Source organism: Vigna umbellata, chromosome 1, assembly GCF_029865625.1.
Source record: "Vigna umbellata cultivar VRB3 chromosome 1, Vumbellata_1.0, whole genome shotgun sequence".
In the NCBI taxonomy this organism is placed as follows: Eukaryota; Viridiplantae; Streptophyta; class Magnoliopsida; order Fabales; family Fabaceae; genus Vigna; species Vigna umbellata.
In genome coordinates this window covers 7726554-7753336 of record NC_142165.1, presented here as the reverse complement: position 1 = coordinate 7753336, position 26783 = coordinate 7726554, and the positions used below count along the sequence as shown (strand labels likewise).

The 26783-nt window shown below is 33.8% G+C and overlaps 3 protein-coding genes across 4 annotated transcripts; all 3 read right to left on the bottom strand.

Moving 5' to 3' along the window:
- Positions 1–2363: 2363 nt before the first annotated feature.
- LOC124844681 (Radical SAM superfamily protein) lies at positions 2364–6190 on the bottom strand. Its single transcript, XM_047321663.2, has 10 exons — positions 5904–6190; positions 5738–5813; positions 5538–5635; positions 5131–5232; positions 4892–4978; positions 4545–4661; positions 4097–4200; positions 3336–3475; positions 3099–3235; positions 2364–2998 (listed from the first exon to the last, which is right to left on the bottom strand). The coding sequence occupies exons 1-10, from the start codon at positions 6093–6095 to the stop codon at positions 2840–2842; spliced, it is 1212 nt and encodes a 403-aa protein (XP_047177619.1). The 5' UTR covers positions 6096–6190; the 3' UTR covers positions 2364–2839.
- Positions 6191–11871: 5681 nt separating this feature from the next.
- On the bottom strand, positions 11872–16213 carry LOC124844675 (receptor-like cytoplasmic kinase 176). Of its 2 annotated transcripts, XM_088093037.1 has the most exons (7): positions 15645–16213; positions 15397–15456; positions 14532–14848; positions 14184–14319; positions 13953–14095; positions 13752–13875; positions 11872–12451 (listed from the first exon to the last, which is right to left on the bottom strand). In XM_088093037.1, exons 1-7 carry the CDS (start codon positions 15694–15696, stop codon positions 12024–12026), a joined length of 1260 nt encoding a protein of 419 aa, XP_087949163.1. In that variant the 5' UTR covers positions 15697–16213; the 3' UTR covers positions 11872–12023. The 2 variants fall into 2 exon arrangements, with proteins under 2 accessions (XP_087949163.1, XP_047177609.1); XM_047321653.2 differs by lacking the exon at positions 15397–15456 and having other exon boundaries at positions 15645–16203.
- Positions 16214–18518: 2305 nt separating this feature from the next.
- On the bottom strand, positions 18519–26467 carry LOC124844676 (AAR2 protein family). Its single transcript, XM_047321654.2, has 14 exons — positions 26350–26467; positions 26085–26272; positions 25804–25886; positions 25292–25349; positions 24336–24395; positions 23855–23984; positions 23538–23761; positions 23295–23387; positions 23154–23225; positions 21815–21847; positions 20972–21097; positions 19840–19896; positions 19161–19256; positions 18519–19059 (listed from the first exon to the last, which is right to left on the bottom strand). Exons 2-14 carry the CDS (start codon positions 26178–26180, stop codon positions 19012–19014), a joined length of 1176 nt encoding a protein of 391 aa, XP_047177610.1. The 5' UTR covers positions 26181–26272; positions 26350–26467; the 3' UTR covers positions 18519–19011.
- Positions 26468–26783: the final 316 nt, after the last annotated feature.

Sequence of the window (26783 nt, the reverse complement as noted above, 5' to 3'; positions counted from 1 at the left end):
TAGGACGACATCAATATAACTAAAACAAAAAATCATTGCTTATTAACAATAAAACCGTCATTAGATAACCTCTGCACCTCTCACATCAATCTTTATATCTTCAAAGAAAACTCTTTTAGCTTCCTTAGACCCATTTATAGACCCAAAATTTAAAATTTGTACAACGAAAACCTTAGCCTGTAACCTTTCACCATTCTTATAATCCACTCATGCAACCCCCGAATATCATTTGCATATTTTACCTATCTAACAAGGGACATAGCAGCACATGCACAACAACAATTTCATGCACTTGGTATTAACCATATTATGATTTCCCTCTCAAGGTAGGTACCACGAAAACCATTAAATGTCAATATCAAGAACCCCTTCTAACTCTTTGGATTCCAACGTCTACACTATACAAGAAGAAAATATAATATTTCTCTTCATCTTACCTTGGCCCCCACATGCATTGAAACTCTTCACTTGCAAAAAAAAAAACATGCACTCATACCGTTATGTGATGACATTACAATACTCCACATTTATATCACTTCCATGCATTTAATACCCATCAAACATTTCATGCAATTACAAAATAATAATTTATTATACCCATAAACCCATGTTGGTATCTCTATTGAGAACACAACTCATCACCAATGCACTCTATTGTCATATTTCACTCATACAACACGTTAACACTTCTTACTCTTATTTACATTCTTAACCTAGCCAACCCACGGCTACCCTCCAAAGATTCACGATATGCACTTATCCCTTACTACAAAACCACATGCACTATAATCCTTCAACCTGTGCATATTCTCGGAATAACATCTCATACCATTTTTTTTCCTTAGCAACCCACAACCTTCCAATTTGGTATACTATCTATCCATATTGTTTCTCAAGATTAACAAGTTTCAAAGGAAACACATCATGCTCAATCAATACATCAAAAAGTTAACTCCCCTTATCTGGGTTTTCCAGTGAATTCTTTAAAGGCCCCTTGGTTCCTAGAAAATCCCGTGACCACAACAAGGGCCCCTACACAACTCCTTGGTACTCAACGTCTTCTCTCTATTACTCACTACACTCATGGTGGAGGACAAAAAGTGGTTGTTTCTCTCTTGCGCACTCTCTCAAATTGTTCTGGAATGTAGCTTAGGGTTGCTTCTTATTTCGCACACAAGCCGTCGGAGGCCACACGTTCTTCCCTCCTCGCTGCTGCCGTCGTTGAGGATATCCAGCTAGTGGCTCCCCGTGCCCTCGAGTCTCGCCGGATTCCCTCCAGCACCCACCGGGATACGTCGGTGCGGTTCCCTACCGGTGTCGATCCGACAGTGGTGGCTGTTGGGATTTGCAGCTAACTTACATCATTTTAATTCTTTTAAAATATTTACACAATGCAACCTCTTCAAAAGTGTCACGTATTCATCAAACTGCACAACTCACTCACGTTTGGCCACGATGACATTTGCACCGTTATGTTTTTAACGGCGTGAGCGAAAATGACCGGATTGAACATTTTATAACGAATTATAAGATCTTACTAAACTTTTTTAAAAGATAGAATTACTTTGAACCAAACCCATAAAAGTAGGAACCAATATTACAAACATCACGTTGTACGCAAAAGGTTTAAAACAAAAGGATAGTAATAAATCCTTGGAAACTTCATTAAAAATCGGCATATTTTTTAAATTTTAACATTAGTAGTTTTAAATAACAAATTAGTAGCATTTTTAAACTAAAAATGGTACTTTTAATTAACAATTGATATAAAAAAAATTATATTTAGTTAACAAATTGTTAGATTTAAAGAAAAAATCAATGGTTAGTTTCAGATTGTAGTAAATGGAAGTAAAGTTAAAACTGGTCTCTTTTTTGAAGGGATGACAAATAGTTAGATTTACTTTAATTTTTAAAACCTGAGAAAATATTTAATAAGCTGGAAACAATTATTTGCTGTGGTATATAACGTATTTTTTCTGGTACTTAAGGAGAATTTATAACTAGTTTTAGCCCAGGTACATGCAAATCAAAGTTTTATACAAAAAATAGTAAAAAAAGATAAATAATTTAATTGAAAGTGTGCTATTACTTTTAAAATATTTTATTTACTTCCAAAAACTATTTATAGATGTATTTATTTTGGTTCAACAAGAGGTTCACCTTTGTTTTAAATGTTTCTATTTGATAAAATATTAGAACTTTAAATTTTTAATAGTTTTCTTTTATTACGTTATTACAAATTATTTATTTCATTGATTTCCAAGGATTGATGTTCCCAAACCAAAGATATCCTTTTACAATTTGTTGCTCCCCTTTTCCATGTTCAAATCGAATAAGTATATGAACGACAAAAATTCTCAAAATGAATATTAAACAATAGCTAATTTGCTTCATTTAAACAACCTCATTAACAAATATATTTTGGTACATCTCAAAACAAGATAGTACTTTTAAATTGTTACTCTGTTATTTTCTACTGGGAAAGTGTGCATCTTACAACAAGAAAAATAAGCATGTTTTTACAGCAACAAGAGGTCAGACACATAGGAAAATCTCTCCCTCTTTGCCTTTTAGGTCTAACTCTGCTGTTTCATAACGTGTTGCTCTCAGTGTAGCCATCATGATCCAGCAAAAATTTCGAAGCCCTATATGATCCAGCAAAATTGCCAACTGATGCAGCAACAGTAAACACCTTCATCATACATAACAATAGTAGATATTATGCTCATCTTTTGGCTCATCAAGCCTCTCACCAACTGCTTACTGCAAACTTGTTACTGTATGTATGACATACAGGCATGTAGGTAAAATCAACAGCCAAGAAAGAGACATTGTGCAATCAACAGCTTACTCCAAGACCAATAGGGTCGGTGACCAGAGGAGTTTTCTGGAACTTGTTCCGTAGCTGGCCACAAGCTGCATTTGCATCCAACCCTCTTGTATGACGAACACTGACAGTTATTTTAGCAGACTCCAAAGCGCCAGAAAATGCTAGCACCTAGCCAATTAGAATTTTTAGATTAAACAACCAAATTTACAAAGATGACTCAAGGCACGAACTAAATTGTGTGTTAAAAATGACAAGAAAATTATCATACTGCTCTCTTGGAAGGACGCTTATACTCAGAGTCCTCTATTGGATTGAAAGGTATCAAGTTGACATGATATCCACTGCCCGCTCCATGGAGTAACTCAGCAAGTTCTGCTGCATGGTCTACCGAGTCATTGACTCCAGCTACTCAAAACATTGTGCCATGAATGTGCAATTAGAATTATAAGGATTACACAACCTTTTAGTAAGAGAAGTAAATAGTATGTATTAGAACTTTCAATACCTAAAAGTGCATATTCAAAGGAAACCCGCCTGTTGGTTTGCCGAAAGTAATCACTGCAGTCTGACATAAGTGCATCCAGAGGGTAGGATTTCGCACTTGGAACAATTGTCTCCCTAAGTTTCTGATTAGGAGCATGCAGGCTGATACAAAACACAAAAGAAAATTCACATAATAGAAATATACATATATATATATATATATATATATATATATATATATATGGATAAAAAAGAATCCATTAAAAAGCTATCTGAAATTATACACAAGCTCAGAATAATGCTATACTCTGGCCACAAATCCAAAATAGTTGACAACGAATTATTTTTCTTTTTATTTTATGATTTTAAAGCAGGCGGGGAAGAGATCAGTTTAGCAATTCACAGCATTCTACAAAAAAGAAAGTGATAGAAGAGAAATGTCATTTTAAAGTTTATATCTTCAACTAAATAGAAAGTGCACTTGCAACATTCTAATAATGCCTGTGGTTGAGCAGCCGCCAAAATTTAGGTTTTGGAGAAAATTACGAAATAATAAAATGAAAGATAGATAGACTCATGAAAGTTCAAATTTTATCCCCAAATTTGGAAATATTACGAAGTTGCATTGACTAAAAACTAATAATATGAAAATTCAAGATACAGGGCTGGCAACCTAAAGGTCCGAATACAGGTACAAATGTCAGTTTGCTACCTGACGTCTAGCTTAGCATGAAGGTAAAATTAATGGCAAGTCAAAATTGTATTCATATCAAAGGTAATTACCTCACAGCTAAGGTAGATTGAAGTTTGTGAGAAGCAAGTTTCTTTATTGTATTTGGAACGCCCACAGTGGAGATGGTTATCATTCTTTGCCCAATTTTCACATCCTAAAAGAAACACAGTAAAACATATATACAATAAAAACTTACTATAATAATTTATCACAATACAATGAAAAATAGAAACAGAAACAAAGGACAAATTTTATGCAGACAATGTGATTACTTGAAGTTTTGAAGGAGAGAGAAATGTATGCATATAACTTTGCACTTGTATTGAAGATGAATTACATATGCATTCACATGTGGCATAAAGTAAGTCTGGAAAGTCTTCATAAAAAATATATTATACAAATACATGAAAGGTTGATCTCTCAATCTCATAGACGATTTTTACAACTTCAAATTTCAAGTAAGCCTTCAGAAGGAAATAATGTCACATATTTATTCACCTTATTCAAGCAACGGTGTGCTTCAAGTACTGCCGTCAGATTTAACATTGGTTCACCCATTCCCATAAACACTACATTTGACACCCTATGCTTGAAGACCTCCTCAATGGCCAAGACCTGTTCACATAAGATGAATTTTATCCCTGTCTTGCAGAAAACCAGGTCAAGCTTGTTTCAGAACATTAACAATCCTAAATCAAAGCCTCTTATCTTTACTTTATACATTCTTTTTACTTTCTCTTTTATAATTTCTTTAAATTAATCACAGAGGCACTATCTCATCAACCCTGCTATAAACTAACATCAAACTGCTTTGATGGACAAACATGGATGGATATGACACAAACCTGTTCAACGATTTCATGTCTCTGAAGATTCCTTGAAAACCCCCCTTTTCCAGTGGCACAAAAGGAGCAGCGTAAAGGGCAACCAACCTAATATCCAAACAACAGATGGCATTAACAACAAAATGGAAACATCAGCACTTAATTATCACATGAATAAAAATTAGTTTCCAGATCAAATACTCCAGGAAAGAGGTAAAACATCAGCTAGTTATTTAAATATTTAGAAACCAGTGAAGCACCTGTGATGAGACACATGCCGTGAGGCGACTCAAACCTATATCATCCGTAACTGGAATGCCAACAGTTTCAATCAATCTATTGTCCTCCAACTTTAACAACAACTGCAAAATCAAATGCCAAGCCAACCCTAAAAGTGTAAGAAGCCAAGGATACCCCCAAAATCAAATTCCTCAAAGAGCAAGTCAACATCCTACTTTTTGCAAGTACCAAGTATATCATCAAAAGAAAAAAAAAAATCATTGCCAAAATAATTCAGAACTCGTCCACAAAAAATCAACATTGCATCATCAATAGAACATCTTGAAACATAAAACGGCCAATTAAACAAGAAACCATCAAAATATATAAAAACGAAACCACAACCGCAATTTAAAACTTTGTGTTGAATTATGATTTCACTCCTCACCTTAACAGTTCCATCAGCTGCAGTTACAGTTTCGAAAATAGGAGACCGCCCCACCTTCCATCCAGCTTCTTCAAGATTATTCCTAAAACCCTGAGGCACTGCTATGTAAGAAAACCATAACACAACCATAATTAAATAAAACATAAAAACAGACAAAAGGGAATGAATAAAAAAGAGTAGAAAAATAATAATAAACCCACACTGATAGAAATCCTTAATTTCTCTAAACTTCCTCTGGTATAAGAAATGATAAAGTTGCTTGCCCCTGTAGGTTTCCTGAAAAAATCGAGCCAAAAAACGAGAAATTAATTTTTTTTTTCATTTATGTTTTGCTCCAATTAAATTGGAAAAAGATGATAAATTTACCTGACCGCAGTTAAGGGCAAGCTGTTCCAGCTCCTTCTCTGACAAACCAAGGAGAACCTGAGAGGGGGATTTGACACGTGGGGACATGGATGCACGCACAGCGGACGAGAAATAAGGTTGCACCTGCGTGCGAGACGGAGGTCGCACCGTACGTGCGAGTGGCATGGAGCAGTTCTGAATCAGCGCCAGCATTGGATTGGAGGGTAGTTCAATCTTACCTTTGCCTCTTCACTCTTTTTGGCATGAGATGACAAGAAGATAATGAAAACTCACAAAATGAAGAAGAAAAAAACTGCTGCTTAAATCCTTAAACCTTAAATCCTTACTTTGTACTTTTTTTAAAAATAATAATTAAAATTACAACGATAAATCAAACACAAAACAAAAACCTTTTCCAACCATTCTTTTGGAGTATTTTTTCGGAATGCTTATTTTTTCAGTCTTTGGTTGCTTGGAAAAAAAAAATTCTTCAAAAAAGAGATCTTGTAGAGTTACTTTGAATTTTGGAGTTATATATAATTTTTTTTAATTTTAGTTCGATTTATGTGATTGATTGATATATAATATTTATTGAAATTGCAATAGGGTAATGTGTGAGAATAAGAAGAATAAAAATTTGAATTTTGTTAAAATTTTAAGGCTTTGTTTGGTATGGGAGTAAAAAAAGAGAGTGAGGTAAGTAAAGAAAAAAAGGCAAAAACATGTGAGAAATTTAATAGAATAAATATATTTGGTTAAATAAAAAGGTAAAAGGAATTATTTTTACAATATATATATATATATATATATATATATATATATATGTAATGAATTATAAATTGTCTTTTGTTTAGAGTGAGTTTTATATAAAAAGGAAAATAATGATATTAAATGCATGATAAATTAATTTAATATTTTTAGCTTATTTTTTTAAGACTTAAATACTTACTTCGTCTTCATATTAAGAAGGTGAATTTCTGTTTAGTATCCCTTTTTAAAATTAAATCTATTGAGTCTCAAAGTTGTAAAAATTGTATAAATAAAGTTCCTTCCATTAAATTAGCATAAACGAAGTTAAGTCTGTGTTATAAAATCTGACTTATTTTCTTTTCTCTCATATGTTTTTTCTGCAATGTTTAACATTTTTATATTTTATATTAATGATTTTCATAATTTTCATAAACGGACACTTTTTTTTCTTTTTCTCTTTTTGCAATTTGGTGGTGATGAGGGAGAACTGGTCTTGAGCAGTGGTGATGGGGATGTAGAAGTGGAGGAGGAGGAACAGGGAGAGGATAGGAATGGAGAGAGGTGTGTTGTGGAAAGTGGACCACCACAAGCCACCATCGCAACCTAGCACCACCACTGATCATCTTACCGCCATCAAACCCTATTTCGCCTTACCACCATCAACACAGACCTGCAATCAGAAAAACCTCAATCGCGAAGCCGCCACACTCATCTTCTTCACCAAAAACCCCCATAGCTTCGTGTAACCAGGACACCACCGACCCACCCCTTTCTCTATCATTCTCGCGCAACAACCTCCATTGTGAAACCTTCACCAACCTAAATCGTGTCGCTTTTCAAGGCAGACACACCACCCTCAATCTTCTGTGCGAACCAGATGCACCATCAAAGACACGCACCTCGCACCTGCAAGAAGAGAAACCAAACAATCCAGATCCAAAATCACACAACCATAAAAAACGTGAATCATCATCTCCACAGCACGGACAAGCAAGTCACGCCCTCATGACAGCCTAGGAGAAACCCTTTCTTTCTTTTAACTTTGATCCAGGGATTGAGGGACTTTGGGTGCTGATGATGGAAGTGGTTGAGTCAAAAGTAATGTGTAGTTTATGGAGGGTCTGGAATTTTGATTTAGTAGGGATTGCAATATGGGCATTGGGTATTGGAATTGAAAAATTGTGATGAATTGGTTGAATTAATGGTTGGGGTTGAATTTTTCAGGAAGGCTCTTTGGGTGATTAATATACGAAGGAGGATCAAAAGAACCTTGGGGTTGAATGTTTAAGGAAGGCTCTTTGGGTGATAAATATACGAAGGAGAATAAAAAAAACCTTGATTGGGGAGAGAAAAAGATGACAATAACAACAAAGGAAAGAGAAAAAAATGCAATCAGATTAGCACGCACCATCCCCAATCTTCTGTGCGAACCAGATGCACCATCAAAGTCACGCGCCTCGCACTTGCAAGAAGAGAAACCAAACAATCCAGATCCAAAATCACAAAACCATCAAAAACCCGAATCATCATCTCCACAATAGGGCAAGCAAGTTGCGCCCTCATGACAGCCTAGGTGAAACCCTTTCTTTCTTTTAACTTTGATCCAGGGATTGAGGGACTTTGGGTGCTGATGATGGAAGTGGTTGAGTCAAAAGTAATGTGTAGTTTATGGAAAGTCTAGAATTTTGATTTAGTAGGGATTGCAATATGGCCATGGGTATTGGAATTGAAAAATTGTGACGAATTGGTTGAATTAATGGCTGGGGTTGAATTTTTCAGGAAGGCTCTTTGGGTGATTAATATACAAAGGAGGATCAAAAGAACCTTGGGGTTGAATGTTTCAAGAAGGCTCTTCGGATGATAAATATATGAAGGAGAATCAAAAAAACCTTGATTCGGGAGAGAAAACGATGACAATAACAACAAAGGAAAGAGAAAAAAATGCAGTCAAGTTAGCACGCACCATCCCCAATCTTCTGCGCGAATCAAATGCACCATCAAAGTCACGCGCCTCGCACCTGCAAGAAGAGAAACCAAACAATCCAGATCCAAAATCACACAACCATCAAAAACGCGAATCATCATCTCCACAACAGGGCAAGCAAGTCACGCCCTCATGACAGCCTAGGTGAAACCCTTTCTTTCTTTTAACTTTGATCCAGGGATTGAGGGACTTTGGGTGCTGATGATGGAAGTGGTTGAGTCAAAAGTAATGTGTAGTTTATGGAAAGTCTAGAATTTTGATTTAGTAGGGATTGCAATATGGCCATGGGTATTGGAATTGAAAAATTGTGACGAATTGGTTGAATTAATGGCTGGGGTTGAATTTTTCAGGAAGGCTCTTTGGGTGATTAATATACAAAGGAGGATCAAAAGAACCTTGGGGTTGAATGTTTCAAGAAGGCTCTTCGGATGATAAATATATGAAGGAGAATCAAAAAAACCTTGATTCGGGAGAGAAAACGATGACAATAACAACAAAGGAAAGAGAAAAAAATGCAGTCAAGTTAGCACGCACCATCCCCAATCTTCTGCGCGAATCAAATGCACCATCAAAGTCACGCGCCTCGCACCTGCAAGAAGAGAAACCAAACAATCCAGATCCAAAATCACACAACCATCAAAAACGCGAATCATCATCTCCACAACAGGGCAAGCAAGTCACGCCCTCATGACAGCCTAGGTGAAACCCTTTCTTTCTTTTAACTTTGATCCAGGGATTGAGGGACTTTGGGTGCTGATGATGGAAGTGGTTGAGTCAAAAGTAATGTGTAGTTTATGGAGAGTCTGGAATTTTGATTTAGTAGGGATTGCAATATGGGCATGGGTATTGGAATTGAAAAATTGTGACGAATTGGTTGAATTAGTGGCTGGGGTTGAATTTTTCAGGAAGGCTCTTTGGGTGATTAATATACGAAGGAGGATCAAAAAAACCTTGGGGTTGAATGTTTCAGGAAGGCTCTTTGGGTGATAAATATATGAAGGAGAATAAAAAAGACCTTGATTGGGGAGAGAAAAAGAGACAAAGAAAAAGATGACAATAACAACAAAGGAAAGAGAAAAAAGTGCAGTCAAGTTAGCACGCACCATCCCCAATCTTCTGCGCGAATCAAATGCACCATCAAAGTCACGCGCCTCGCACCTGCAAGAAGAGAAACCAAACAATCCAGATCCAAAATCACACAACCATCAAAAACGCGAATCATCATCTCCACAGCAGGGCAAGCAAGTCACGCCCTCATGACAGCCTAGGTGAAACCCTTTCTTTCTTTTAACTTTGATCCAGGGATTGAGGGACTTTGGGTGCTGATGATGGAAGTGGTTGAGTCCAAAGTAATGTGTAGTTTATGGAGGGTCTGAAATTTTCATTTAGCAGGGATTGCAATATGGGCATGGGTGTTGGAATTGAAAAATTGTGATGAATTGGTTGAATTAATGACTGGAGTTGAATTTTTCAGGAAGGCTCTTTGGGTGATAAATATACGAAGGAAGATAAAAAAACCTTGGAGTTTAATGTTTCAAGAAGGGTCTTTGGGTGATAAATATATGAAGGAGGATAAAAAAAACCTTGATTGGAAGAGAAAAAAAGAGAGAGAAAAAGATGACAATAACAACAAAGAAAAGATAAATAAGTGTACTCAGGTTAGTATAGACGTAACTTCATTTAGGTTAATTTAACGAAAGAGACTTTATTTATACAATTTTTAAAACTTTAAGACTTAATAGATTCAATTTTAAAATCGAATCTGAAGTAAGCATTTAAATTTTTTTTTAACAAAACAGTGATAATGGATATATTGGACACAAGTATTAAAATTGGCCAAGGCAATTACTTTTCGTTTTAGTCTTATTATTTATAGTAATTTAAATTTTTTTTAGAAAAAAACAAGAAAGTTATTATTATTATTACTGTCAAACGTGAATGTCATTAACACTGTTTCTTCTGTACCTTATCGTAGAACATTTATTCAACAAATAAAAAATTATACATTGATTATATTTTCATGTTTGAATTATTTCCCTTTCTCCCTTCCATTATAAGTTGTTGCAACAAATTAAAAAAAAAAACTGTTTGCTATTTTTTTTTCCAATTCAAATTAACTTTAAAGCCTAATTTAAAAAGAATTTACTCATTCTATAAATAACTTTTAGAAAATCAAAGTGTTCAATAATATTGACCATATTTCATAATTTCTGAAACAGAATAACCATTTTACTTTGTTACAGTAAATTCTAAGTTAAAGTCACTATATTTACAAAAATGGTGATATTTATACTGTTTTACTTCTAGTTTCACAATAATTGAATTATTTAATTTTGTTCTTAATAAATGGTTGAACATACATGCTACAACGCTTGCTCCAATTGAGATTACACAGTCAAATAAGGTTAAATATGGAATACAATTTGTTTCTGTTCTCTATTCATCACATCAAAATATTATTAATAGTGTTGTATACTAATAATTTAATCTCAATAAACATTAATATAATAATCACACAATTGAAATTATGCAGTAAAAAGAAAAAACACAGTAGAATAAGAATAATTTCTCTCTTCCACCACTGAAACCATAAAAACTGAAAATAGAATAGATCAAATATCTTCTGCTTCTCCAAGTAATTTCTAAATTTATTATCTGTGCATGTTACAGTTAGGTATTAAACTGTCATTTTGAAAGGTAAGTTTATCCCATGTTTCCTTATAAGATTTATGTTCAACATCTCTATGAGAGACCGATATTTTAACGAATTAATTTTGATTGAATAATAATAATAACAAATAAAGAATAATGCATATTTTAATGTTATAATATCATAATTTTATAATACATGTTTAATAAACCATTTTTAGATGAGATACTGTGTCGTTCATATCCTCTTTGAAGCAATGAATAATTCATATAAGTAGCAAGAGAAATGATACTTAGACACAAAAATTTTACATTTATTTAATATTATCCTTTTTTACTTTTTACATTTTTTTCTTTACTAAAAATACAAAATTTTACTCTTTTATTCTTTTATAACCGTTTTAGGTTTATAATTTGTATCAAATGAATATAAATATATGTTACCCTACCATTATTCCAATACTAATGGTCATAAAATAGTAAAATAATACACATTTATATTTATTTGACACATATTATAAGAGTAAAATGGTCATAAAAAGTAAATTTTTGTACTTTTAATGTGTCAAAATATCATTTCTTATCAATACCATGCTTAAAAAACGCTAATATGAAAATTTGAATATTATTACTGAATCAACAACTGTACAACAATCAGAAATCTTAAGACAAGTTTAAGTGGAAGTTCATCATGATATACATACACGTACAATTACGAACTCCAGCAAAATCAGATAACTTGAAACCAACATGCACTTTCACTTTGTTGTTTCATGTTGTTTACCTCTATGTTGTCTGTAGCCACTGCTTCTTGAGCTATGATCACTCCTCCCAGTTTGATGGTGACGATGGCTTCCCACCCCTGCAACAGTTTTTTCACCAGAATCCTGAAGTTCCTCCAATGCTCTCACCACTTCATCCATTTTTGGTCTAAATCTTGGCTCCACAGAGAGGCATTGAATGGCAAGGTTGGCTACTTTCATGGCTTCGCGCGTCGAGTATTGGCCTTCGATGCGAGCATCCATGACTTGGAAGATCCTGCGTTTGTTGCTGAGGTATGGTTTGGCCCATTCAATTAAATTGTGCTCCCCACTTGGCCTGTTGCTGTCAAGGGCACGTTTGCCAGACATGATTTCAAGCAGAACAACCCCAAAACTGTAGACATCACTCTTCTTTGTCAAGTGACCTTCACAAAAACACAAGAGCAAGGTCTCAACTTTGATTCTATTTAAACACTTCAAGAGACTTCAAATGTAGTGTTTCATCATGCATGACGTTATAGTGTAATTATGACACTACCTCCGATCCAAAACCTTACAACAATAGGTTTCTGGATCTTTTTATTTATATGTTATGTATCTCTCTCATTTATGCTCGATGTAAAAACTCAAACTTACACTTGAACTCCAGACATAGCATTGAGACCTCAAAATAATAATAGTAACAGGATTCAACTTTGATACTTCAAAACACTTTGAATACTTTGAAATAATAATTGAGTTCCTGGCATACTTATGTGAGATGGTATTCGTCAGACAATTTATGGACACTTAGAAGTCAGAAAACTTCTACCTGCAGTTTGAATACTTCAAAATGACAAGAACTGGAGTCAACACTAATCCTTAAAAGAACTTTGAATACTTCAAAATAATAATCATGTTAATGTCATAGTTGTTTGTGAGAATTTATGGACATTTTGACTGCATTGTATAATTTTATTCACTTGTTTTAAACTTCTATAGTAACACAGATGAGATTATCTGTAGATGTATTATGCAATTCTACTGAGCTTAGAATGACACATACTCATCTTTAAATCAGTTCTATCATTTAAGATTTGAGCTTTATCAATTAATACTATTAGTATTGCATACTGGTCGCATTGTGTACTATGCTTTTAAAATTTGCTATGTGGCCATATCACATCATATCCACATAACCATGAGCTATACCTTATTCATGCCTTTTAGTCACGGAAGTCTTTGTGTTTGTGAAAGTGAATGGATTGTACAGTGTATCTTTGGGAGATGTCTGAATTTCAGTTAGCATAGCAAAATGCCCTAGTCAATTTCACCCTGCTATGTTTGTAAACAAGTTAACTGCTTTTAGGACATGACTTGCACTAAACTTTTGATGGTATATCATTTTCTAACGAGTCAACTGATGACAAATGTTACCAAAAATTCTAAGAGCCTTGAAGCATAGAACCTCTAGGCCCAAATTCTAATTCAGTAGTAAAATGAAAGATGTGATTGGGAAATGAAATGTGCTGCTGTGTGAGATTGTTGCTTACTAATGAAGGGTGAAAAAGAAGCTTAAAAGCTCCACCATAGTTTGAAACAGAACAAATAAGGGGGTTTCTTCTTTCTGGTAATTATTACATGATTGGTGCAGAATAATTTAGAAGACATGATTATATTATATCTAAAGAAGTTTGTATGACCAATTAAAGTGCTCATAAACTGAGTACTCAACAAATGAGGTACCTGTGGCAATATATTCAGGAGCAGCATAGCCATAAGTGCCCATTACTCTTGTAGAGACATGGCTTTCATCACCTGCTGGTCCATCCTTTGCCAAGCCAAAATCAGAAAGTTTTGCATTGTAATTCTGTCATCAACAAAAAGGAATGTTAGAAAAGAGTGTGTTATGATTAGTAAAATATAAGTTCAATGAGATTGGCTTACCGAATCAAGTAAGATATTAGAAGCTTTGAAGTCTCGATATATCACTTTTGCTTCATCGCTATGAAGATATGCAAGACCCTTAGCAGCATCAAGAGCAACCTTCATTCGGATGTTCCAAGAAAGTGGTTGAAAGTAAGAACCTCCTGTTCCAAAAAGAGCACATTATTGAGAGACTGAGATGTTTAAGGAAATAAACAATGTCACACAGTGGATAAACAATGGATAACTTACTCCTAAATAAATGATTATCCAAACTTCCCTTTGTCAAAAACTCATACACCAAAAGCCTTTGGTGATCCTCTAAGCAGTAACCAATCAGTTTCACAAGATTAGGATGATGCAGCTGCCCCAGGTAGTTGATTTCTGTCTATAGCACAAGGCTAATTAATTACAAACAAAGAAAATCATCCAAAATACTAATGTTTGCTACATGTATCCAATAAAGGAATTCCTCAAAGAAAAAGAAAAACCCATCGAAACTAATTTTGGCATTTCCCAGAGCATTAAAACTGCATCTTAAATTCTGAGGCTTCAAGCAAAGTTTCAAATTGTAAACAAGCCCTACTAAGTGACACTCACCAACCATTCACTGTGTCCCTGCAGACCTTCTTGGTTAAGCATCTTCACAGCAATGACCAATCCAGTCCCTGGTCTAACTGGTGCAAGTGATTGCTCATCAATCCACCCCTTAAAAACACGACCAAACCCACCTTCACCCACCACACTATCTGGACGAAAGTTCCTTGTAGCAGTTTTTAGCTGAACAAAGGTGAAGCTTTTCATATTTGAGGACTTCAAGATCTCACCCTCTGTCCTTGGTGTTGGAGGCACGGAGGGAGTGGAGATCTTGCCGCTTAAGCCATCCTCTTCTGTGTTACCATCCTTTGAGCTCAAACCTGCCCATTTCAAAAGAAAAACAAAGTTCACTTTTCAGACCATAAAATAAGCATTTTAAACTATAGTAACAAATCAAGCTTAGGCTTGAATAGAAAGATCACGATCAGGGTTACATAGAGAAGACAACAACTTTCCTACCAATTATACATTGCAATGTTTGGTTAGAGCATTAAAACATCCAACACTTCAAAAATTACATGAACTTATTTCACAAAGCACGCCAAGGGTTGAAGATTTTCAATTCTAATTCTCGCCCTGGGTTTCGTCTTAACAACTGAAAAAGGCAAGTTAAATCGAAGACAGTGGGAAAATCCTGACACGAGGATTGACTCATTCAATGTTCCAAACTAAATAAATCAAAAATTCAATTTTTTACTGTTTCCAAAATCTTTTGCAAGAAGCCAACAATAGGGTTCCACTTATTATTTATCTTCATCATAAACTCTTGCACCTTCACCAAATCCTACACGACAGCAAAAAACTACCAAGCAAGCACAAAAAACCAATTAAAGCAAGTCACCCTCGTGTTGCGATCAGTGAATCATACTTCGAAAGCACAAAAAAGTCCAAAAATAGCTTTCCGCTTCCACGCATGAATCTGCCAAAACTAACATAACATCCATGTTTCAAGTACCCAGAAACCGTATTTTATCAGAAAGAACAGCAAAAACACAAACGCAGCAGTTAGTTAAGTCATTCAAACTCTAGGAATTAAAACAAGCTGATCAATCTAAAAAGTTAAAGCAAAAGGGGGCAGAGAAGAGTGAAAACAACACATGCAAGAATGTTTATTACCGTTGCGTGGAGGGCTCTCAGCTTTGATCTGGGCACTGAAGCAGCACCCCATGAAGAGAGAACTGAAGAACACAGAAGCTAGAGAGAGAGAGAGGGGGGTTAGTAAATAAGAAACAAGTTGAAGTTGTGGAAAGTGGGGCAGATGAAAGATGATGATGGTGAAGCAAAAGGAAAAGATGAGAGAGCCCGTGAAAAGGAGAAAAACAAGAATGCAAGTGTGAAAGGAACGCTATTTCCGCATGAAGGTTAGCTGTCAACCGCGGATTTAACCGCCCTATTCAATGCAATGGCTTCCAGTGCCTATTGTGGGTGTGTGAATGTGAATGCCTCAGGAGTGATGAACTTGGAAATTTCATGCTTTTGACTTTTGACCAATCAGAGGGACAAAACAAAAACCACAACTGGGTTGACCTCATGCCGCAGTTTCCTTACATTAATTGGATTATACAGGTGGAACATGATATTGTCACAAATATTATCAATACATGTTTTTTCTTTAAATAAGAGATAACTCAGATCAGATAAAAAGCAAACCATAATACTAAATCACAAAAGTCATGACCATCCGTTACAGAATTCAAGATCGTCAGAGAAGCTTGTATCAGTTAATTGAACCTTGAACATCATATCAGTATCATTTTTATAAATCATATTTCTTACTTAATAAATTGTGTACTTTTAGTAAATTTTTAATTGATAACAAACATGTTCAAAAGTGATAAAGGGTGTGCCGTTGTGGTTGTCCCTTGTCATACATGAATTTATCGATTCCATGCTTTGAATTTTTATTTTTAGCCTTGGTGGGATCCATAGCTCCAACCTTATCTTTTTTCCTCGTTGTTGCCTTGCTCGCTGTCTTTCTTGGACAACAACTTCGCACGGTCTAAACCGCAAGTTTATTACCTTAGAGGGAGAGAGAGAGAGAGAGAGAGAGAAAAAGAAATGGTTGTGAAAGTTCAAAGCTTTTTTAACCCAAAAGACAATTCAATGCCTGGTTGGGTGCTATTGTTGACTAGTATCACTGAAAAATAAGTTGGAAACAATTGAAGGATATGGTTCAAGTGCATCATAATTTTTTATTCCAAATGGAGGCTTAAAAAAAGCAACTTTTCAGGCGAAAAGGTTAGAGTTAGATCTATGTTCGGTTTGGACAGAGGAAAAAAAAAAGCTTTTGTTGACTGAAATTATTGCAAACTTCCCATAGAGTTTGTCTTTTCTGAATTTTTTAAATATTGAAACTTTTTCTTCTTATCAATCAACAAGAAGCCATTAATATGTATGGTATGAATTTTCTCTCTTATTTTGACCAAACAAGTGAAAGAGTTGGGGGTGGAGAGGGAAATGAATGCAGCTAGTTTAGTATTATCATATTGACAGATGTTGGTGTAGAGGATTTAGGGTTGACATTGAGCATGAATTATTAAGAAACCATATTTGGCAATGGCCATGGCATTAAAAAGTGGGAAAATTCTTACTATATTTTCCACTTGCTTTGGACAGTAAGGAGAGAGGACCAAAACCTGGGTTTTTCAATTAATGTGGTCATGCATGACAAACCCTAGTTTACCATTGTAGTACCAAGTGGCAATAGGCACAAAGTGATTCAGATCACTGCCCATACTTCAATGCCACACTATACCATTGACTTTGGCATCAATCTACTCTGAATCAACCCAATTCATTATTTAAGACCTAAATCTATAAAAGACTCATTCTTTAATTCATTTTTGTGTAAGGACTTGTTACCTAAAGTTTATTTTTTTTTTGTTATAAAGAGGAACAAATCAAAGTCTTTAAGAAATTAAGAAAAATCTAAAATTTATGTAATATATCATATTGGAAGTTATGAAAGAATCTTTTAAGGATTAAATATATTTTTTGCTTCAAATTATTATAAAAAATTGTTTCATTATTAAACTAAACTATAGCCAAATTTGTGATATGAACATGTTGTTTATTGAGAAAGTGTTCTATATGATTTAGTTTAGGAACAAGACATAATTTTTTATAATTATTTGAAGATGGAAAGCATATTTAAGTCATAGTTTTATTATTAATTTTAATAAAAAAAAATAATTTAATTACACCACAATAGTTTCACATGTTTTATTTTCTTATTTCATCAATTTGTAATTTTCACATACTTAATCATTCAATTTTTTGGACGCATTTTATCAGTGAGTTTTCCTCGTGCATGTTTTATCATTATATTGCAAAGATTTATCATGTCTTACCAACTTTTATAAGAAAATGAGACATTTTATGAATTTTATTTAAATAACTTGTAAGCGTAAGAAAACCGACATGCATTAAATAATATATTTCCCTTTCTTTGTATTTAATAACCTGACATTAACTTCATTGATCATTAATATGACTAAATTTATTGAATGAAGTGTGAACACAGGAATAAACAATGGTGCAAGGAAATTTAACATTATATTTCAACGTCAAAATTAAGCTCACGTTCTAAAACAATCAAACAAAACACTAATATGATAAAATATTCTAACTAAGTTTCAATGGTCAATTGGAATTGAGTAATTTGACATGTAAAAATAATAACTTTCTACTTTATATAATTAAAAACATTAAAACCTAACAAGTTGGCAGCCTTAGTTGTCATGTAAATGTTAAAAATGAGAACAAAAAGCCCTTTTTTATTCACCTAAGAGCAATTTTGTCATCAAGTTAATTTTTAATAATTTAAAGTTTGCATGATGTCAAACATATATAAGTGATGCCAATGTCCACTATACAACCTTTTAATACAGTTCAGCAAAATAATGAAATAAAAATATACCAAATGTTTGGAGTGTATGAACAAGAGAGAAGAGCCATAGAAGAAAAAATAGAAAAAAAAAAAACAAAGAATTCATCATAAAATAGTGGTTCTTTCTTATTTTCAAGTCATATATGGAGAACAATTTATCTGCTTCTGATTATCTCATTGTCTCAATTTCAAAGGCCAATACTCCACTCAGCAACTCCTCAAACAAGACAAAATAAATCCACAAGTTTCCTATGTATGCCCTAATCTATGAAAGCTAGAAAAATACCAAGTATGAGCAGCTCTGAAAAATGAACATCAACCTCCATCAAAGTTACTGAAAGTCTATCACACCAAAAAGAAAAGTTACTGAATTTCTACTTCAGATCCAACATGACTTTTAACTCAATTGAAATTTGAAATACAGTAACATGATCTTATAGTTAGTTTGCAATGGTGGAGCTTTGGTATGCCCTACTGTACAATCTATGAGAAGGGTATGGCTGTGAGAGTGAGTAGGCCAAAGGGCAACGCAAAGTGGCATGACATTCATGATTTAGTATCTGTTATAGCCAAGTGAAGACATTATCAACATTTTTAACTTACTAGAGCTTCATCATCCAGCATCTCAACTACAGGAGCATACTGCAAAGTCAACCAGTAAGGCCCATGAACAAACAAACATTACACAGAGCAAAAAGTAACATACACAAAGCAAAGCAACTGAGATAGATTCATATACTGACCTCATCATTTTCCTCAAAATATATCCCATCAACAGCACTGCCAAGCTGAAACTCCCACCCTAGACTGCTCTCCAACAGCTCCTTAAATTTCCTTGTCTGCAAGAACAGGGAGATTACAATTTCCACTTCATAAATAATCAAATACATGTACATTGTACCTAGCAAGCAGCAAATGCTGCAAGTCTGCAACCAATTTTATAGCAGGCAAAATAAAGCAAAAGCATAGATAGTCACTATAGACTTGGCATTTGTACTTCATAGTTTAAACCCTATCACATAATAATCTCAAATTAGTGCATGCATGTGTTTAAGGTGCTAGAATTGCTACTCCTTAAATAATGACAGAGATTGTTCATAGAGGCAATTGTATATACCATATCAACGTGTTTTCAGCCTAAAAATTCATATAAATAACGTGGATAACCAACATATCCTGAAAAAGAAAAAAATTTCTATGAAAAATTTAAAAATCTATCCATCAAATATTATATTCCTGCATAATGCATTTCAAGCACATGAAGCGCATCTTGAAGTCCCTTTATTCTAATACTTTTTTTACTCTTCACTTTCTTTTTTCTTTTTTTAAAAACATCAATGCTTTATTATATGGCAGTTGGGGAGGGTACAATATCAATAATAAATATCACATTATATGAAAACATGAGTTACATGCTCATACCCATTTTAAAAGATCTCCATCAACAACCGACCCATCTAGCAATGATGAAAAGAAGTCCTGCAATTCCAAAACAATCAAAAGGAATAAGTTGCAGTTTAGCTCAGAAAAGCATATAAAATCAAATTTATGTGACAGTAAAGTAATAATCAATTAGTATTAGAAGTGTTAAATATAGTAAAACTAGGTATAGAATTAATTTCCCTTGTGTCTAAAACACACATAGGGTAATATATTTATAATGAAGAATGATACAAGTGTATATTGCAACCAAACATAAATATGGTAAATAGAATATATTGTTAAAAAAAACAATCTCAACAACATCTACCAATATCAAACAATAACAAAAGTCTACGTTCCCTGGTTAACACAAAACGCAATATATTTAACAGGAAGAAACAAACAATACTTTTGGGCAACTGGTCCACAAGAATCAAATGCCTCCCCAAAATAAAACCTGCCTAGTAAGGAGGATAACTGAATCATAGAACAAGAATGGGGAAATTTCCTCTAGCCTCATTTACCCTGACCAAGGCTTCCTTGAAAAGTTTGTAGAAGTTAGTTCTTACAAAATCATCTTTATATTCTATCATTCTTACATCCACGTCTGTTTGTTATAAGCACACATTAATTTTGTTACTCTGGAATAGGGATGCTGATTCCAGTAGGAAGGATGGGTATGCTTAAAATCTGGGAAATTGATTTTCATTAAGGAAAGGAAGTGCATTCTGAAAAACCTACATTATTCTTATGAAAATTATGAACTTTTTTTTTTATTTTCACCTTGGAATGAGTTGCTCATTTTAACAGTTTTGGGCATATGGGCACTAACTACTACAAAGATAAGGATGATCAGAAAGTGGAGGCAATATCAACTCGAGGAAAAACAATACACAATCTAAGATGTTAACCATGATAAATCAAGAAGACCGGCCACATATATATGAACTGCTAACCTCCATGTTGGAGACTGACTATGTTTTTTATGATAAAATGACGAGTTCTAGAATTTCAGGATCTCAAAATCCATAACTGACCAGAACAGGTGCCCATCCAGCTACTTATAATTAATAAAGGTAAGTCAGAGAGTTAAATCTGCATGTGACTATTCAGTTATCATCAGTGAAAATACCTTGCAAACATGGTGCAAAAAGCTATCAGCGGAAATCAAAGAATCATCCAACACTGCTGATCCTGTTTCACCCATGTGATCTTTCAGTAGTCCGTATTTTAGTTGATTATGGATGACTTTGATGAACTGCAAGAATCCGTAATGCATTAGAAATGAGTTTGGCAAGGTAAGATCAGCAAACGAGAGAGCAGGTAAGGTACTAGAATTTTAGACTAACTTTAAAGTATTAACGAAAACATCTCAAATATACCATGAAATTTAAAAAGCGACAGGTTCTGATAAAAAACAAATCCAATCAAATTGACGTACATAATGATCCAGACAGGATCTTAATAAAAAGTTACATATTACAAATAGTCAAAGAAGAAAAATTAGAAAATATAAATTATCCCAAATAACTAGCACATTAAACTTATGAACAATATTATAATTCATATTATTTGCTGCCTCTCTTGAATTATTCTGCAGATCTTTTTGTTCTGATAAATACTGTCCACACATTAAAATATCAAGACTAGAATGGTCTGCCAAACACTTCTTCTCCCTTAATTCTAGGACTGCATATAGTCATCTAAATGGAACTTATTTTATTTTCCCCGTCTTTCACATCCCAAACCACAAAAGGTGTGAAGGTGAAAATTCTGATTTTCCAAAATTGAAATGAGTTTGACAAATAACACAAGATTCAAGATCATGACTCTTCTTTTAATGAATAATCAGTAGCTTGGAGTTCCAAGACTACATTCAGAAGTCCAGGGATGAATTTAACACCATTCCAAGGATTAATGCCACTGTTTTGTACTTAAAGGTAACAAAGATAAGAAAATTATATTAAAAGTTCACCTTTGTAAATAGTTGAGTTCGTGTGCGGAAAGGCTGCAAAAGAACATACAAAGTCATGCAAACATAATCACAAAACATATACTTATGAAATCATACAAATTCAAATTGATTTGCACCCACACAGCCCACAATAGATATCTTACCAAAATTAACAAGGGTCTTGTATCTATATCCAATTAATTTATCCTATTTAACATGGGACTACTAACAAAAAACTGAGGTTCTACCACCATAAAATGTCCTAAGAAAGAAGCAATCTGTGTTCATGGGAAAAAATATTACAGAAATCTCCATAAAAGAGAATAGACAATGATGTCTCTTATTATGCTTATATCTACTTTCTGGCTAGAAGCACAAATCTCAAACGATGAGGAACCCTCTGGCAAATGATGCAAAGTAAAAATGGTAAAGCCCACAGAATCCAAGTTAGAATAAAGAACTTAAAAAACTGACCCACCAAGTTGAAAGACCAAATAAGCATCCAAGAAAACAGAAGTACTCATTGAGTATAGAGCAACAACAGACATTAAGCAGATGTCATGGAGCCAATTCAATTAAAGCTCAAGCTGTTAATAAAATAATCAAGAACAATAACGAGTTTATAAATTCAAAGGATGAATGTTAGTTGTTCACACACGCACATATATTGCTTGTAATGAACAACAGATTAACGAAAATCATAATGGTTAATAACTCAATTATTATGAGTAATTAAATATAGACATCTCATATAGCTTGGAAAGTTTGATAAACAGCTTTAATATATTCAACATCATCAATTCAATATATTTATTGTTTGAGGTGGAAGAAAAGCAGATTGTTACAGATGTAATATGAAACCATTCCCCTGCCCACCCAATAGCTAAAACATTTTAGGATGGTTCACAACATGGTATCAAAGTCTCTAAGATCAGATGGTCTTCAGCTCAATATTTTTCACCCTGACTCTTCTAATATTGAGCTCAACATTTGTTCACAACATTCCCCTGCCTTCACCCAACAGCCAAAACATTTTGGGATGGTTCACAACATGGTATCAAAGTCCCTATGATCAGATGGTCTTAAGCTCAATATTTGCCACCCTGATTCTTCTAACATTGAGCTCAATGGGTAGGGATGTTATCCACCCTTCAAGCCCAAAGGGTTCTTGCGTACGGGTGCATGTTAGAGATGCAATATAAAACAACTTGCATGGCTTCACCTAACTGCTTGAAGTTTTGAGATAGTTGGTTTATGAGTAATCCACACACACAAGTATATGAGATAAACCAGCAAGTCTAAAGTCTAGGCACAGAGTCTATGTATGCATTATCCAATCTGGTTAAAAAGTAATGCTTACTGCTTCAGTGCAGCCAAACAAAAGGCTAACTAATGACTTCCATTGGAGAAATGCTTCTAGCGATTGACCCATCTGCACCATTGCAAAATGTCACATTGAATTCAACAAAATATATAAAGAAAATATGTTTGTCCACAGTACCAAAAAGACAACAAATGTAAACTGCAGTTCTCCAAGAAGCATGTCTTCAGAACCGCCATAATCTTTTGCCAGTAAAGTTTCTAACAATTGTGTCTGAGAAGGAACACAAAAAAAAAAAAAAAAAGTGTACAAATCAGCAACCAATAATATGTAAAATTTCAGGGTAAGAGAATTGATTATAGTAAGCTTTTTATCACAATTACTTTTAAGGGACCAAACATTCAGCAATGTGTGTATACCAACCTTGTCAAGATTTAAAGAAGTAAGTTCCTGCCCACTAATACCCTTGCATTTAACAACACGTGGAATTGAAGTATAATAACATCCTTTCCTCTGAGACTTGCCAACAGATGATGCAGAATTGCCAACCTTCAACTGCTTCTCTGGTGCTTCTTCCATTGGGATTTTAGTAGAGTTTCTAACAATCTCATTTTCACATTCAACAGTGATTTCACCTCCAATTGGCTCTGTTCATGAGTTAACATTAACAATATAATACAATACTAATTTATCAATGAAGTATTTAATACACAGAAACCTCAGTCAAGTAAATGGCATACCAAGCCGTTCAATGACATTCTTTGTGATAAAATTAGATAACCGTTTCCAATCTTCATAATGGCTAAGATTGTAAGGCCCAAGTTGTCTGTCAAATTCCAAATTATTAACAGCTTGACTGTATCTTTCTTCCTAAAGGACAGACAAACAAAACAGAATAAATATATGTCATAAATTGAAGAGCATGGAATAAAAAGAAATGAAAGCATAAAAATTATTTCCTTTGTAAGTTGTGGCTAATATATAAACGCAGACACAGATTAGCACTGATTGGATGGAATTTTAGGGAATACCCCACATTTTCTACAAAAATGCTCAAGCTATGTGAAGGAAATTCACTAAAATTATAGTTTCCCAAATAGTGTTCTCACTATAACCTAATTTGACTAACAGGACGTAAACTATATCAATCATGACATTTGGCTGCATTACAGACATGTTACGTTAATAATATCTATGTTAAAATTTTAAACGAACACATACCTCTTCCTCAGAAACTTTAACTAACCTTTCTTCTTGTTGGTCCCATTTACGAACAATTACCTGCATGGTCATGAGACCAAAAACCAGATAATCAGTCACAATTTTGTAATACATTTTTGGAAATACAAATTAACCACAAACAGGGTCAAAACATATGAGCATTGATTAATAGATTAAGTATTTCCCCTTGATTATCGGTGACACTATGCTGGTGGCTTTTTTAAAGGAGTGTCTTTGTTAGATTTACAGAGAAATTAGCAAGTTGTGTTGGATGTTTCTTGTTCTTAACATTTTTATTCACCTTTCTTCATGGTCTTGATTTTTTTAGATAACTCCTACCTCCCACATTTATAACATTGTCTTCATATTTAGATATCTTTTTACTTATAATGAATATGGTTAAAGTGCACTTACACAAATTATTGAAAGACATGATTATGTACAGGTAAGAAAAAAATTGCACATGAAGAAGGATATGACTAAATGTAATAAATTTAACTTCACCATCATTCCGCAAGGAAATAGAGTCACAGGTAAGATTCTAGCACAATTAACAGTCACTTTACCCTCTTATGAGTTAACATCTACATAAAATTAGTACTAGTGTTACTCAAAACTAATTCATTTCTCAAATTTTTAAGCTTTGACGTAACATGGACATTTTCCAATAGGCCAGTAAAAAGACAATGAACTCCTGAGAATCTATCAAAAAACCATAGCAAAAATCCATTTCATCAAAATAGTAACAAAATCATTCAAAAACTAAGCATATAGATTACAACTCATCTGAACTGTGATTGCATTGACAAATAATAAGAACAGCAATTACAACACCAAGATACGGTAACAATAGTAATTTCTAAACTATAGAACATATTCTGTTAAAGCTCTGTCAAACCAAAATTAATGTAAATTTCATTGAACTATTATAGACACTGAAATTTTAATTTTTATACCTCTGAAGTGCCAGCATTAATGAAGAATCCAACAATTGGTGAGAACTCTTTCCCATCTCTGCATGAATCCCCCAAAAGAATAACAGAAGATTCAATGCACGAAATAATTTGAAAAATCATGAAATTTAATTCTAGCAACCGACAGAACCAGTGGCGTCTTATGCTTAACACTATATGGTCAGCAAACATGATAACAGAGAGACCATGTGAAAGAGATAAATCATTTCAAATACTATGATCCAAGGTTATTTCCCAAAAAATACACTTTGCCATAGCACACAAAATTGAAAGGACACTAATACTCGCAGAAAAGACAATAGTATAGGAAAAGCAATGTCTTATCACACACAAGAACACCCACCACTCTCTTATCATTGCCTTTAATCTACTAATAGGCTCCCCAATATATCCACAAGGGAAACATGAGTTTGCAGGAATAAAAAGAACTAAACAAAAGAGAGACTAATGCGAGTTAAAAAATAGGTCTGGATAATTGGGCAAGATGATCAAACCTGCTTGATGAACTATAGTACACAAAATGAGTGCCAGGAGGAATCATCTTAATACCCTTAAAAGCAGGCCCCACATAGAACATCTACGAAGAACAGAAGAAAAACAATGTCAGATTGCCAGTGTGAAAAAAGGCTGAAATCAAGGTTGGATTTTTATTTAGCTTTCCACCCCCACGAATTTCAAATTTTATTTTCAGATACCATGATGACAGCATTGAAATAAAAAAGAAAATAAAAAGACAATCACTTGGCAATCAGAAAATAATAGAAGAATGAAGTACCTGAGTATCGATGGCGACCATGGTGTACTGAGGAACATCGAGGAAGAGAAGAGTGACACCGTGCTTGACAAGCTCTAATGCTTTTTCAGAATCCATAGATTAGAGGAAATGAACAAGATACACTATCAATTTGGAGATGTTGGGGTTCTGTTGTAGTGGCAGTAGAATCTGAGAATGTTGCTGTGCTACTGGGATTATCGAGAAATGAGAACAATGTTCTAGAGCCAATTGATACAAAATTAAAATATAAAATAAGTTAAATTACCTTTATAATAAATTTGATTGGATTTAATTCTTCGCATGTTATAATTACATCCTTTATCCAACAACCTTCAAAGCAACTTATAACAATATCTCTCAGGAGGTGTTTATTTATGAAGAGATGATTCCAGGAAGAGGAAAAGAGAAAGGATTTGAAAGGTAAATTATTATTTTTATTTAGTTGAGTGAATTTGGAAATGAGTTAGAATTCATTTGAATTAAAATTTATAAAAATTAGAATAAAATTTAAGGAATGTCACGTATAAAAAAATTGTTTAATTTGGTCTAAATGTCTTTAATTATAAAAATAATATAAAATGATATGTTTAATTATAAAAATGTTTATAAAGATAAAAAAATTAAATTAATTATTAAAATATAAAAATAGTAATTTAATAAATTGAAATAATAATAATAATTATTATTATTAATTATTAT